This window comes from Myotis yumanensis, unplaced genomic scaffold (genome assembly GCF_028538775.1).
Source record: "Myotis yumanensis isolate MYYU_CA2020_CCGP unplaced genomic scaffold, mMyoYum1.0.hap1 SCAF_3, whole genome shotgun sequence".
NCBI lineage: Eukaryota > Metazoa > Chordata > Mammalia > Chiroptera > Vespertilionidae > Myotis > Myotis yumanensis.
The window spans coordinates 168,166,916-168,183,491 of NW_027223754.1; the positions used below are offsets into that span (position 1 = coordinate 168,166,916).

The 16,576-nt window shown below is 34.1% G+C and overlaps 1 protein-coding gene across 2 annotated transcripts in view; it reads right to left on the reverse strand.

Annotated features, from left to right (window-relative positions):
• The window catches only part of ARID2 (AT-rich interaction domain 2), a 192,384-nt gene that overhangs the window by 57,904 nt on the left and 117,904 nt on the right, over positions 1 to 16,576 (reverse strand). For both annotated transcript variants that reach the window (XM_070410384.1, XM_070410385.1), the window contains exons 5-11: positions 15,736 to 15,954; positions 13,807 to 13,874; positions 6,417 to 6,483; positions 6,074 to 6,324; positions 5,645 to 5,741; positions 5,129 to 5,338; positions 4,093 to 4,260 (exon numbers count right to left, since the gene is read on the reverse strand). In XM_070410384.1, the coding sequence (XP_070266485.1) occupies positions 4,093 to 4,260; positions 5,129 to 5,338; positions 5,645 to 5,741; positions 6,074 to 6,324; positions 6,417 to 6,483; positions 13,807 to 13,874; positions 15,736 to 15,954 (1,080 nt within the window). The remainder of the gene's footprint in view (positions 1 to 4,092; positions 4,261 to 5,128; positions 5,339 to 5,644; positions 5,742 to 6,073; positions 6,325 to 6,416; positions 6,484 to 13,806; positions 13,875 to 15,735; positions 15,955 to 16,576) is intronic.

The window sequence follows — 16,576 nt, forward strand, 5'->3', positions numbered from 1 at the left end:
GGGAGGGGGAGAGAAAGAGGAGGAGAGGAAGAGGGAGAAATATCTATTTGTTGCTCCACTTATTTATGCATTCATTGGTTGATTTTTGTATGTGCCCCGAGCAAACCTGAAATGGTGGTGTATGGGGACAATGCTCTAACCAACTGAGCTACATCACCAGGACAATATGCTGCTTCTTTTTTAAACATTTAAAAATTAAAGTATTTCCATCACCTTTTATCCCGTCTATGTCCTCTTCTACTTCCACCCATCCCCTCCAACCCGCAATCACCACACTACTGTCCATGTCCATGAGTTCTATTTCTTTTATTTTTTGCTCAATCCCCTTCTCTCCCCAGCTGTCTGCCTGCTCTTTATCTATGAGACTGTCTCTATTTTGCTTGGAAGTTCAGTTTGTTCATTAAATTACACATATGTGTACAATCATATGGTACTTGTCTTTCTCTGACTGGCTTATTTCACTTAACACAATGTTCTCCAGATCCATCCAGGCTGTCACAAGGGTAAAATTTTATTCCTTTTAATGGCAGAGTAGTACTCCATTATGTAGATGTACCACAGCTTTTTTATCTACTGATGGGCACTTGGGCTGCTTCCAAATATTGGCTATTGTAAATAATGCTGTAATAAACACAGGGGTACATACATTCATTTGAATTAGTGTTTTGGGTTTCATTGGGTAAATTACCAGAAGTGGAATTACTGGATCATAAGGCTGCTGCTTCTTTTTTTTTTTTTTTTTAATATATTTTATTGATTTTTTTACAGAGAGGAAGGAAGAGGGATAGTTAGAAACATCGATGAGAGAGAAACATCGATCAGCTGCCTCCTGCACACCCCCTACTGGGGATGTGCCCGCAACCAAGGTACATGCCCTTGACCGGAATATCGAACCCGGGACCCTTCAGTCCACAGGCCGACGCTCTATTCACTGAGCCAAACCGGCTAGGGCGAGGCTGCTGCTTCTTAATAGAACATAATTAGAACCAAAATTACTTTCCTAGTGCAACCTCAGCTTATCTTTTCTTCTCCTCCTAACCTGAAAACACTGTTACAGAAAATACCTTTCTAGGGCCTGAACCTATGTAGAAATATTCCTTTTTCTTCACCAACTGTACATGAGAGTATACCCTACTTAGACTAAAATATACTGAATCAATTAACAATTGCATGAAACATTAAAAATTATGTTAGTATTATGAGAAACTTTACAAACATAATTAAGGAGGAATGATGCAGCCACAGTTAAATTAAGAATATAATCTGGAAACAGAATTGCTATGAAAGTTGCTACAAACTGAGAAGCATTTTCCTCAGGATACCTGAAGACCTTTCAAAGGATACAAAGGTGCTTATACGTTAAAAGCATATTTTTTTTTTGCAAATTTTTTTTCTTTATTGATTTTAGGAGTGAAGTTTGGGGGCAAGGGGACAGGCTGCTCCACCTATCCATGCATCCATTGGCTGCCCCTTGCACATGTCCTGTCTGGGACTGAAGGCACAACCCAGGCACACCCGGACAACACTCTAACCAGCCAAGCCTCCAGGCCAAGGCAGTAAGGAACTTATACTTTAAAAGGAATCAATTTACAGATACTCAACTTTTGTATATATTCTTTCCTAAAACTGTGTTGCCTGAACACATCACCTCCTCTCTGATAACTGCTCTTCTCCAACTTTGGAACAGAAAGTTTTAAATCTCACCCATTCTTAACCGTTTGAGTCCCAAGCAGAGCGATCGCGCTGCTGAGATTTTATGTCGAGAAAACGCACGATTCGTTTGAGTCCCAGGGGGTATTGAAAAAACACTGTCGAAGAATCCCAAACAGCGCAACCGCGCTTTCTCTAAATGAGTACGAAAAGACCCCAAACAGCGTGATAGCGCTTGTTTTATTTTATGTCGAGAAACATCAGGCAGCGCGATTGCGCTGCTTGGGACTCAAACGGTTAATAATACTGTAGGATTATTGAAGAAATTTAGATGTCAACCTAAAAATGGGTGAAAGATTACTTAACTTTTCATAGTGATGAGAGAAAGTGAGGGAAAAGTTTGAAGATGACCATTCCCTAAGAAAGCTGTATTAAACTAGGGGGGCAGAGGTGAAGGGTGTGCGCAAAACTATAAATGGTAACTAATCAAATAATTAAAAAGCTGTCATTCATAATGAGCAAGTAATAAAGTGCTCACTAGATCAAAAATGAACTCTTTTAGTCCTTAGAGACCTATTCACACCTTCTATAAATGAATGACTACATAAATAAAAAAACTCAATGTTTAATTTCATCCACTTGTCAAATGAGGACCAAATCTTAGTGAGTTCATTCATTAAGGTCACAGGTTAGTGACAAGGCAAAAAAAAAATAGCAACGTTCATCGAAAATACCCCTGAATATTTTTCAAATAGTCCATTATGACTCTGTATCACTGGTAATTTATTAATTCCTTTCTTGGTTGGACAGTTTCTCTATGGCCCTCAATTAATTTAATCTTCAGTTATTTTGAGGATAAACATAGACCTCCACCACTTACTTAATTGGCAATATGAAGTGTTTCACTTCTTTTTAAAGGTTGAGAAACCATTAATATTCTGACCACTGATTCCCCAATATGCACTACCTATTTGACATCTATTGCCTGAGGGTGAAAGCTCATTGAATAGATTAGTAGTCAAAACTACCTATTTTTTTTTTTCATGCCTTCTATTATTTGTCCAGTCTGTTGGTTGAATTCAAATTACATGCACATGTGATACAATTCTACCATATACTTCAGAAGAACATAATAGAAATCAATGAAATATGTGACATATTACATACTTTGAGTAAATACAGTATATAATCTTGATTCCATCATAGTAAAATAGAGATTGGGACCACAATTAAATAAAAGGGGAACAAGATGGCTGGAGAGATATGATTAGAGTCTGAACTGAGTCATAAGCACTGGTAATTGAAGAGGTCCAGGTATTTAGGAGACTCAACAAAATTTGGTGATTAAATGAATGTTGTAAAGATTAAGGATAATGAGATTTTGGTTTTAAGGGTAGTGTAGGAGGAGGTTGAGAAAAATCTCAATGTATTTCTAGCCTGAAATGAAGAAGCAGGTAAAGAGAGAGGTTAAGCATAGGAATGAGAAAATGGGAAAGACTGGTATTTAGAGCACAGCTTCGGAAGAAGTTAACATGTCTTCCTATGACAAGGGGAAGCTGAAAGAGAATAAAGTTCAGATGACAATAAGCTTGTAAGTGAAGGATTAAAAAGTTTGAAGAAATTTATGCCACACAGCATGCATACTACCTGCAAAGTCAGAGGTAAGATCAACTGAGAAAATGAGCACCCTCCATTAAAAACAAAATACAAGAAAAGAGAAATGTCTTGGGAATAGTGAGAGGTGGGAGAGCAGGTAAAGTAAAAGATGGATTGTTTTTGATAGGACAAATGAAGGTGGAGAGAGCACTCTACAAAAAGGCTGAAAGTGGTAAAATATAATGACTGAGCCAGAAGAAAAAACTCCAAGGAGAATATTAGTTATTAGAGAGATCTGAATTTTAATGAAAGATATTTGAGTTAAACAGAATTTACCCAAAGGACTCTAGGAAGGGTGCAGAATGCCAGTATACATGCTTGTACATGTGTTTGTGTACATATGCACATGTGAGTGATCCTAGGCTCTGGTTCTGTGGTGTTTGGGCCAAGATTTAGAAGTATTAGGGGGGTACTGTCCTGATGTATTCTGATGACCACCTGAGAAAATTATAACATAATATATGATTAACCTATTCCTAATTTATCAATTTCCAATGACCAAAATCACATGAAGCCCACTTGTGGCACTTCTTATTGCTCTCACAATTGTGAATCTAATCCTTAACAATCCTCAAAATGCCGCTTAACTTCATCTCTCTATTATATTATTATATTATACCGCTCCTGGAATGTATAACTAAGAAATTAAAGTACATACTCAAGTTCTCCTTCAGCCTACTCTACTATAAAATCTCAGTTCCCCAAAGTGCACATCTAAAATTATCCTTAGTATTAAATCTTACACACCAATAACCACACTGAAAAAGAATATGTAAAAACACTAACCTGGGGCAGCTGCTACATGGATCTGGGTTTGAACTTGCTCTACAGCTTGTGTCCTAATTTCAGATAAAACTTGATGACTGGAACTTGGATGTTCAACGAGTTTTACTGCAGCTAGTGCATCAGGGCCAAACATTTGAATATCCATAGAAACTAGACATACTAACATGTCTAAAATAAATTAAAAAACCAATAGTTATCAATCAATAATATTATTTTAAAAATCATACTGCTTAAAACCACATGCTGTACAGAATACTACATCTCAAATCCAGTCTATAAATTGTTGTACATTAGAATTATCTGTGGATCTTTAAAAAAAGATTTTAGGCTCAGTCTCTAAAGAATGATTAGTAGCTCTGAAGTGGGGGTTAGGTTTCTTTATTTTTAAGGAGCTTCCCAAGTGATTCTGATGTGTAGCCAGACTCAGGAACTCTTATATGGAAAGTGACACAATTTCTCCAAAATAATTTCATTCAAAATCTTTATTAACTCTGATTTTAAAATTTATATAAAAGAAAGAAAACATTGGAATCACTGAGTAAAATGTTAACATGACATACTTCATTTAGTAAGTATATTTAACACTCATAACCTGACACGGAGGTGAGTTCACTGGTTTTAAGGTTAGTACCACTATCAGCAACTTCTAGGGACAAAAAGAAGCTTGTTTTACTTAACTTTAGTTGCTTAATAATAACAGCTGACCATCTGAACTAGAAAGACCTATTGCCCAGAGAGTCAAATATAGCAGTTCTGTTCATTTCAAATTTCACATACTAATATAGTAACAGCAATAAAGAGAAGGAATAGGGAATACTAGTCACATACATCCTGGACTGTATTATGATAGAAGTTTCTTGCTCATCTAAAATAAGCAGAGAGAATAATACAAACAAATGTGTCTGAAAGGATAATGACCCCTCAAAATAAACAGTAAACCCCAAATATCAATTGTGATTTCATATAGCACCACATTACGTATTTTCATCTCAATTAAAAAAAAAACAACTTACATGTGTCTTTGGTTTAGTCTTACCTATGCTCTTTTCTACTTTAGCAATTTTTGTACAAGCTACATCTCCCATTTCTGTGAGCATATATAGCACCTCGAGTGTTGAGATTACGAGCAGTACATCAGGTAAAGTGAGATGACAAATGATCTCTCTGTATGAGTCCTGATCGACATATTCACAAATCAAAACACCATTATCTTCTGCTTTGCAAAGATTTCCCAAAATTTCCATGCCTGAAAAGCATACACATAAAAAAATGTATTTGGGCTTTTTTTTATCCTCATCCAAGGACATATTTTTAAAATTATTTTAATTGATCTTAGGCGGGGGGAACATCGATGTGAGATATATCGGTCAACTATTGCTTCTTGTACATGCCCAACTGAGGATCAAATCCACAACCTAGGTATGTGCCCTGGCTGGGAATCAAACCCAAAACCTTTTGGTGTAGGGGACAGCAACCCAACCCACTGAGTTCCCAGACCAGGGCTATACTAGTATTTGTTTTTTAACAGATGATAAAAAGTTTGGGCACTTACCCCTCATCTTTAAAAATCTATCCCTTGACATTAGGCATTTTGTAACAGTATGAAACATCAGATGAGTAGTTTTGAAATCAACAGGATCCAATAAAAGCTGGAAAAAGAAAGGACACTATTATTGAGGTAGGCCTCTTCCAATGTAGTATATTTCACATTTAATAAAAGTGAATAGAATAATATTGCATAACTTTAAAAAATGTAATTACTGTGAGCACAGCCACCACTACATTTGGAGCATCATTTCACATATTTCTTTTACCCATAAAAGTGTGTGATACTTCTACAATACCATTTTAGGCAAAAACTATATGTAAGCATTGAATACTCTATAAATATGGCAAATATAATAATGCCACATCCTGAAAATTTAAAGTAAATATTGTCACTAACTATTCAAACTGTTTCAAGTTACTGTCATATGCTTACCTCAGCTGCAATATTTCCTAATGTGTCAAGGCCTAATTGCCTTAGGGAAATAAAATGACTATGTGCAGAAAGTAATAGGAAACGAAGACAGGTACGATTAGCTGCCAAGAGCTTAACATTTCCCTCCTCAAAAGAAAGGTTTCGCAAAATCACTGCAATCTGAAGTACCCGCTGTCCTTCAATATCATTAATGCCCAGCTTTCGAGGTGGATGAAATAAAGACTCCCAAATCCATTCTCCTGATGTACCTTCTACAACAGAAAATACATATTATACTCATTAATATTTCATTTGTTATTATTGATATTTCAAAGTAATTTAAATTTTTTTCTTACTGACTTACCATGAGACTTGTTTCTATCAGAAATAAGGTCACGGACTTCATTATCATCAACAATGTCTTTCCAAAACTATAATGAGAAATTGTTATGCTTAATTCTGACAATTTCAAAGAACTATTCTATTACTTTAAAAGTAATCACACATATGATAAAACTTTTTTTAGTTCATATAGGTTATCACTATATTCTGTGTATTTAATTCATTAACATAAATGCTTGATTTTCTATAGTCAAGGAACTTATACAATACATTATCATTCTGAACCAAGGGGTCTTGGCTTGGGATCCACAGATCCTTAAAAAGTCTGTGAAAGAAATTAGGGCATATATGAACTTGAATGAGTAGGAAAAATGAAATGTTCATAACCTCTAACTAAAATTTAGCAGTTCCTTAGCATTTTCTTCAACTCTAAATGTTAGACAAACCGTAGTAATATTGCAGTATCTGTGACATTGTCAACAATATGAATCAGATATTTTCCGATCACTTTATAGCTATGAAAAATATACAGAAAGTGTTTATGCTCATTAAAATTATAAGTCATTAATCCCACTAGTTAATTGTACATAATCACTGTCTTCCTGTTTATAGACACTCCAGAGACACAGTTACTGAGTAAATCAATATCTAGAAGGAAATCAAACAGCAAGTGGTGAAGTTATGTGTTCCTGAATTGGTAACCCAGATATTGAAGTTGCTTTCCAGTATTCTGTATCTACAAACTATTTTTTTAATCCATATGTGAGAGGAAATGAGTCAAAATCTCTTGTTTAATGTTCTTTTCAACGCTAAGAAACAAATGCTTTTATACTGATACGTCTATACAAAATGATTGATATGTCTATACAAAATGAATTTCAATTTGTCTATGCCATTTAACTGCATTATCTTGTTATTTCTGTACTCAAAGAAGTACATGGGCTATTCACTTTTTATTTATAAAACTTCTCGGATGTATGTTTCAAAATAATTGCATTTTACTTTGGGAAATAGGTTCTTTTGCAGTTAAAGTCACTAGTCTGAGAGAAAGTCCACCACCAAAAGGACCCCCAGCAAAAAGAAAACCCAAACCCTCATGATTAAAAACTGTTAAGCAACAATAAAAAAAGAACTAGGAATATGAAGAACAGAGACAATGTTCAATAACCAAGAAAAACAGGGCCACAGGAAATTCAAAGAAAGATATCAAACCTGAGGCTGGTGCCATTTTTGGGCTCAGCCCATCTGTTTTGCAGATGACCTAATAAATTTATAAATCTATACCAAAAAAAAAAATATCAAACATGAAATTTTAAATGACCATGGATAAATAAAAGCTGAGTCATCAAGAAAATATAACAATCCTATACGTATATGCAACTAATAACAGAGGCTCAAAATACATGAAGCCAAAAATGACAACTGAAAGGGGATGTAAATATTCATAATTATAGTTGATAATTTCAACACTCATCTCTCAAGAAATCATAGAATAATTACATAGAAAAGTAATAATAATAGAGAATTCTTGAACAACACTATCAACCACCTTGATTTAATTGATATCAATAAATACTATATCCAACAATAGAACACACACTCTTTTCAAGTCGCAGGAAACATTCATCAAGGAAGACCATATACTGAACCCTAAAACAAGTCTTGATAAGTTTAAAAGAACTGAAAACATATAGAATATGTTCTCTGACAATAATGGAATGTGATTAAAAATCAGTAATAATAATGACAGTGAAAGCTATTTTGAAAATGAACAGTCAGAAATTAAACAGAATACATCTATATAACCTATTAATCAAAGACAAAAATCACAAGGGAAATAAGACAATATCTTGATTTAAATGAAAATAAAAAGTCAACATAAAATTTTGGGGACAGAATTAAAGCAGTTTATAGAGAGAATTTATAGCTTTATATGATGATATCAGTCAAGAAAAGTTTAAAACCAATGGTCTAAGATTCTATTTTAAGAAACATGAAAAAGAGCAAAGTAATACATAAAAAAAGTAGTATGTAAATCAAAGTCAGTAAATGGAGATGGAGCCATTCTACTGTCCCTGAAATATTTAAAAAGTATACAATAGTAAAAGTACTAATTTACTAAATTAGTAAGAATTAAAACTATAATCTCTAGTGCAATCAATGAGAGAACAGAATACGTGTACAAAAAACCAAAGAGGATGGAAAATTAATTAATAAGCAATATTCATTCAAATAAATTGAAAAAAAGGTAAGAAGGAAAAAAAATCCAAAAACTGAACAGGAAGAATGTATAGAAACCAATGCAAAATATGGTAAATTTAAATATAATAATACAATACATTTAAGGTAAATGGAATAAATACACTAATTAAAAACCAAGTTTTTCACACTGGAGAAAAATGTTTTTTACAAAAAGTCATCTAAAAAATTAAGAATAAGAAAGGTTGAGCGGGAGAAACGAAGATGGCGGCATAGGTAAACACGGGAGTTTGCTGCCATGAACAACCACTTCAAAAATACAACTAAAAGATGGAACAGACATCATCCAGAACCACAGGAAGGCTGGCTGAGTGGAAATTCTACAACTAGAAAGAAAGAGAAAAGCATACCGAGACTCAGAGGAGGCGCAGTGCGGAAGTAAAATACTAAGGTGCGGAGGTGCATGCGGAGCGGGCTGGCGGCTGAGGGCGCGGTTGTCGTTTTCAATCGGGAGGGAGTCTCAGGGCTCTGAGCTCCAGTTCCGAGCAAGTCTCTAGGGACCTAGACTCATACGGGAGAAGCGGGACTGTCTGGCATCGGTCAGAACTCGAGGGCAGCTTTCTCTCCAAGGGGCTTGCAGCAATTACCGGGACATTGAGAAGCAGAGCCTCTGAAGGCAGGACTGAGAGCAGCCATAACTGCTAGCCCCGCCCTGTTGATCCCGTGGGACCGCACTGCCCAAGCCATGCAGGGAGGCTTTTGCTGGATAGCCTCAGGCAAAGGCTAGATTAGCACCTCCCTAGAGATCCAGGAGCCAGGAAACCCAGAGGTCAGAGTGGGACCATCCAGTTTGCAGCTCTGTGGAACCATAAAGGACACACTCAGGGGGCAGACTCAGTGAGCACCAAAGCCCCACTGAAGCAAGTCTTGCCCCAGAGGGGTGTCTCCAGCACAGGAGTTCTTCCACTGCAGACACAGCTGATTCTCACAGCCAATTGGCCTGGAGGTCAATTACTCCCAGTGATACCTACAACAATCAAGGCTTAACTACAACAAGACTGTGCACAAAGACCACAAGGGGGTGCACCAAGAGTGTCCTCCTCGGGTAATTGGGGAGGCTGAACCACTGGGCCCTATAGGACACCTAGCACACAAAGCCACCCTATCAACACAGGGAAGCATAAAAAATGCGGAGACAAAGAAAAAGGACACAAATGACAGAAACGGAGGAAAGCAAACTACTGGATATAGAGTTCAAAACCACACTTTTAAGGTTTTTCAAGAATTTTCTAGAAACTGCCGATAAACTTAATGAGATCTACAAGAAATCTAATGAGACCCTCGATGTTGTGATAAAGGACCAACTAGAAATTAAGCATACACTGACTGAAATAAAGAATATTATACAGACTCCCAACAGCAGACTAGAGGATTGCAAGAATCAAGTCAACGATTTGAAATATGAAGAAGCAAAAAACACCCAACCGGAAAAGCAAAATGAAAAAAGAATCCGAAAATACGAAGATAGTGTAAGGAGCCTCTGGGACAACTTCAAGGGAACCAACATCCGAATTATAGGGGTGCCAGAAGAAGAGAGACAGCAAGATATTGAAAACCTATTTGAAGAAATAATGACAGAAAACTTCCCCTACCTGGTGAAAGAAATAGACTTACAAGTCCAGGAAGCGCATAGAACCCCAAACAAAAGGAATCCAAAGAGGACCACACCAAGACACATCATAATTAAAATGCCAAGAGCAAAAGACAGAGAGAGAATCTTAAAAGCAGCAAGAGAAAGAAAGTCAGTTTCCTACAAGGGAGTACCCATACGACTGTCAGCTGATTTTTCAACAGAAACTTTGCAGACCAGAAGGGAGTAGCAAGAAATATTCAAAGTGATGAATGCCAAGAACCTACAACCAAGATTACTTTATCCAGCAAAGCTTTAATTCAGAATTGAAGGTCAGATAAAGAGCTTCACAGATAAGAAAAAGCTAAAGGAGTTCATCACCACCAAACCGGTATTATATGAAATGCTGAAAGGTATCCTTTAAGAAGAAGAAGAAGAAAAAGGTAAAGATACAAATTATGAACAACAAATACACATCTATCAACAAGTAAATCTGAAAATCAAGTGAATAATCTGATGAACAGAATGAACTGGTGATTATAATAGAATCAGGAGCATAGAAAGGGAGTGGACTGGCTATTCTTAGGGGGGAAAGGGGTGAGGGGGATGCGGGAAGAGACTGGACAAAAATCGTGCACCTATGGATGAGAACAGTGGGTGGGGAGTGAGGGAGGAGGGTGGGGTGGGAACTGGGTGGAGGGGAGTTAATGGGGGAAAAAAGAGGAACAAATGTAATAATCTGAACAATAAAGATTTAATAAAAAAAAAAAAAAAAAAAGGTTGAGCCCAGCAGGTGTGGCTCACTGGTTACAGGTTCTATTTCAGGTGGGGGCACATGCCCAGGTTGTGGGTTCTATCCCCAGTAGGGGGCATGCAGGAGGCAGCCGATTGAGGTTTCTATCGCTCTCTCCCTCTCCCTTCCTCTCTCTTTAAAATCAATTAAAACATTATATTCCACAAATGGGTGAGATCATGTGATATTTATCTTTCCCCGACTGGCTTATTTCATTAAGCATAATGCTCTCCAGGTCTGTCCGTGCTGTTGCAAATAGTAAGAGTTCTTTCTTTTTTTCAGCAGCATAGTATTCCGTTGTGTAGATGTGCCACTGTTTTTCAATCCACTCATCTGCTGATGGGCACTCAGGCTGTTTCCAAGTCCTAGCTATTGTAAATGTTGCTGCTATGAACATAGGGGTACATATATTCTTTCTGATTTGTGTTTCTGATTTCTTGGGATATATTCCTAGAAGTAAGATTACTGGGTCAAATGGGAGTTTCATTTTTAATTTTTTGAGGAAACTCCATACTGATGAACAAAAATAGAACCAGAGACATAGAAGCATCAAACAGAGGGAAGACAGGGGTGGGCCAGGGGAAGTGGTGGTGGTGGTGGTGGGGGAGATCAACCAAAGGACTTTTATGTATGCATATAAGCAGAACCAATGGACACAGACAGTAGGGAGGTGAGGGCCTGTGCGAGGGGACAGAAGCGGGCAGGGAAAGGTTAATGGAGGAAAAAAAGACATGTAATATTCTCAATAATAAAGAGTTTTTTAAAAAATCAATTAAAACACACACACACACACACACAAAGAAAGGTTACAAGTAAAATATGAACTATATAAACACCTACCAAATGAAAGTAGACATGGTTATACTGGTATCAGACAGGAAAAAAAAAAGTAGATTTAAAGGCAAAAAAATATACTTTACAGTATGTACAATAGACTAGAAAGCTATAACTATAGGAAAATTCAATTAGATATTAATAAGAAATAGAAAACTAAAAAAAAAAAATTCATATGACCCTGACCAATGTTGCTCAGTTAGTTGGGCATTCTCCCATGCACTAAAGGGTTGGTGGTTCGATTTCCAGTCAGGGAACATGCCCGGTTTTGGGCTCCATCCCCAGTTGGAGCATGCAGGAGGCAGCTAAATGATGTTTTGCTCTCACATTGATGTTTTTCTCCCTCTCTCTCCTTTTCTTTCCCCCTCTAAGAATCAATATATTTTTTAAAAAGTCCTATGTTTTTGAAAATTAAGAAAATTCCCTTCAACTAATCCATGTACCAAAGAGTAAAGCATAATGGTAATTAGAAGATATTTTAAGCAGAATTAAAGATGAAATATTAAAATGGAAAGAATAAAGTTAAATGTGTGCTTATAGGGAATTTTATGGATTTAAATGTATTAGAAAAAATAAAAACAAAAATCAATGATGTAAACACCAGATTAAGAAGTTAGAAATTGTGTAGCAAATTAAACCCAAAGAATATAGCGTATCGAAAATAATGTAAATAGCAGAAATTAATAAAAAAAATACAACAGAGATGATCATCTAATCATTCTTAACTTATTTGTGTCTTTCTGATTTCATGTGGTTAGTGATTATATTGACAGCCCCACTCTCCTTTGTGATTGCATATGTAAATATGTAAATAACCATTTTGAACATCTTATACTTAATTACCAATATTCTGGAGTTAAAGAAAGTTATCTGCTTAACTACAATCAAGAGGCTTAGATTTTAATGGGTAGGGTGAGGACAGGTCTTTGTGTCGGCTTGTGAAGTGGAGAATTTGAAATGCAACTTCGTATCATGTGAGAAATGTGAAAGTCTAGTAACCTCAAAAGAAGGGAGATAAAAATGTTTGTCTCTACTTGAGCTTTGAGTTAAAAAACAATCCCCTAAATATTTCACTACTAGCCTGCTCTAGAACCCGCATGAGTTTTGTTTTACTATCAGAGTTATTTGAAAAGCTCCACTAAAGAAACTAATATAAAGTCATTCTGATCAGTATTTCTTTTCAGTTTTTGGCAATACAGAAGTGGAGAAATAAACTCTCCGTTTAACCTGTAAAAAAAAAAAATCCCATATACACAGGTCTGCTGAAATTTATAAACCAACATTATTAAAACACAAAAGTAGAGTAGAAAGAGTTGCAAGAGGCTTAGATATCAGAATTATCAGATGTACATGTTTGTGTGTGTAATTTACAATTTATATATAATATATATTGTTTACATATTATATGTAATTGATATATTAATAAATTTTATCTTTTTAATATACTTTGAATTAAAATTATTAAAATTAAATTAAATATTAATTAAATTAAATATTAAATATAAATTAAAATTATTAAAAACATTAAAGGGCTACTTTGGGAAATTACAAAATGAATTTCTAGAAATTAAAACAATCACTAAAATAAAACTTAACAGATGAGTCAAGTGGAATATTAGACACAGCTAAAGAGTCATTAAACAAACTAAAAAAGAAGCCATTAGGAAATTACACTGCTGCTCAGAATCTGGGTTTCCTCAGATTTATTGTTTTATTAAAGATTTATCATTTTCAGAAATCAATGTTTACTAGAATAAGAACTTTATTTCCGTTTATTAGCTATTCTAAAAGCACTTTATGCAACTTAATCACAACTTTTAAGTAGATATCTCTATGTATTACGATAAAGATTAATGTATAGGTAGTATCATGTAAATAAATGATATATACATGATATTGGCCCTTGGCTACATGAATACAATGATTCAATATTTTTTAAAATGTATTCAAAATTACCTTAACAAAATCTCTATCAGTCTTCTCCTTCCATTCTTCTCCAAATACAGTAGAAAAGGATCCTAAAGCTAAAAGAATAGTATATTCAATAGCATGGAATTATTTTTATCACTTAACTCCTTAATAATAGGTAGGTGTAGAAAAACGGTAAAAACACATTTTAAGATATCTTCTTGTTCACTAAAAACTGTTTCATAGTAAATGATAGAAAGTCATAGTAATCTCTTTTGAAATAGTATTTCAAATTATGAAAACAAATATTAGAGGGAAAATTAATTTTTTGTTACTTTTATTATATGTCTTCAAACACAAAGTGTATCAACATTCCACATTTTCAAAGTGGCAATATATTTATCACTCAATTAAAATTCCATTCCCTAAAAAAAATCAAAACCTCTCAAAAGCCTAACCAAATCAATATACCCATAATTCTCAAATTCAAATAAATCATTTTCATAATGTTAAAACAGTGTTTTAAGTATGGGGACTTCAAAAAGTCTCTGTACTCTGGAATGCTAAACTTCTGACTTTCCTAAATTGCATTTTCTAAATTATTAATGTTTTAGATTGCTACACTGTATAATTTATTCTTTTAGGTAAATAAAAATGCTTAAAGAATGTAAGATAAATTGGGTCTAAAAAATATCATACTTCAGTGAACCAAAAATGTTAACATTACTTCTATCAAATATACATACATGTTTAATCCTTATTCAGTGATTAAATGATAAGACTTCAAAAAAGATTATTCTGGTTTGAGAATATTCTTTCTAAAAACTTCATTTTAAGGTGGAACAATTTTAAGCTTCATTCAATATTAAACGCTGAACATTATATCTTTAAAATACCAAAATAACTAATTAAAAAGAATACTGAATGCAAACTGTAATTGAAAAATAAAATTTAAAAAATAAAGAAAATATTAGGAATCAAAGAACATAAAATTGAGATGGAAATCACCAAATTTAGATCTTAAAAATTACGATATAAACTGAGAAGTATGATCTCTGTCCCTTCCTCATGTAACCAAGAATAAGAATCGTTTCAGAAAAAGTAAGAAACTAATTCCCACTATTGTTTAAGCTAATTTCGAAATTGCCTTCATATAAAATAAGTACATGTCAAATTTTAAGGAATCCTACTTAGATGATCCCTATAAATTTATGTTTGAAAGTATACTACTTGACACAAATCCAATCACAGAAAAAGAAATTTGCAAACATGTTGCTATTTATAGATTTAAAAAATCGTGAATCTATATAGTATTACAAGAAATTCTCAGGCTGTGTCGATTGTGCCATATATATATATATATATACATATATATATATATATTTCCTATATAAAATAATTTCATCGTAAGTGGATACTTTACCTTTTAATAGCATATACTTCTGGAAAAAGAAGTTACAATGGTGTTGGGGTAGGAGGGTTGAGGAGCAAATAAATATTTGTATCAATAACATTCAGCTAACATGGATATTTTAAAAAGAAAAACTATGAGCAAGAAAAGATTTCAAAAGATTTCAAAAGATATTTTCTCAATCTCTATTAAACTATTACACTACAAGTAGAGAACTGAACTATTTGGTCTGAAGAAAACCTAGATTTAGTAAGAGATTAATTTCACAGAAAATAAAAAACTTGATTTATAAAAACCTATACCTCTGTAAACATTACAAGTAAAAAGGATATGAAATATTTGATAAATCCTATGTTGATTATTTAGGCAGCAAATTTTAAAATGCACTGATCTAAACTGTTTAGTTAAAAATGCAAACATTCATTATTTTAAATACATTTAAATAAAACAAATAAAAAATGTTATTATAGACTAATAAAAAGTACTTTTCTCCTTAAATAACTTAAAAACAAAACCTATAACACCTTTATAGAATGATCATTCAATGTGTTCAGCTTAAAACTTACTGTCATCAAACACCCCAGCATTAGCAAGTAATAAAGTGATGATTTTAGGATCTTTTTCAAGTTGCATGACATGTTTGCTTTCATTTGACAGAAGAGTGCATACATTAATAGCAAAATCCACTTCATTTGGGAGTCCAGATAACAGTGAAAGCACCAATTTGTTATAATCATTTGGCGAATTGAAGTCCATAGATAGCCCATAACTTTGACGAAGATAATCTAACAAAGATAAAAACAAAAACACCTTATGTTTATCAAGGAATAGAAACCATTGTTGTTAATATCCTCTGAATAAAAGATAGGAGCTTGTTGTGTGTGTTTTTAATATAAACTAAGTAAATTAAAGAATTCAACTTTTTTTAAGAGTTCAATTTTGTAAACTTCCTAAATTAAAATTATATTCTTCAGAAAGTATTAAAATAGAAAAAATGTACATGCCCTCTTGGATATGACTATCAAATTATTATTGTGTCGTTATTTTAATTGGTCTATACTTTTTATAAACTTGCATTTCGAAGGACTTATTCTGATTTTTATATAAGTATACTATAAAGCTAGTGGACTGGTTCCTTTAAAATTTTTCACAATATCATGATTTTAGACACACTGCATATCTTCTTTACCTAATTGTACAATTATTCCTTTTTTGTAAATCGTCACCTGAGGATATTTTTTCCATTGATTTTTTTTTTTTTTTTTTTTTTTTTTAGAGAGAATGGAAGGGAGGGAGGGAAGAGGAGAGACACATCCACATGAGAGATACATCGATTGGTTACCTCTCAATGGGGGTCAGGGATTGAACCTGCAACCCAGTTATGTGCCCTTGACCAGGAATTGAACC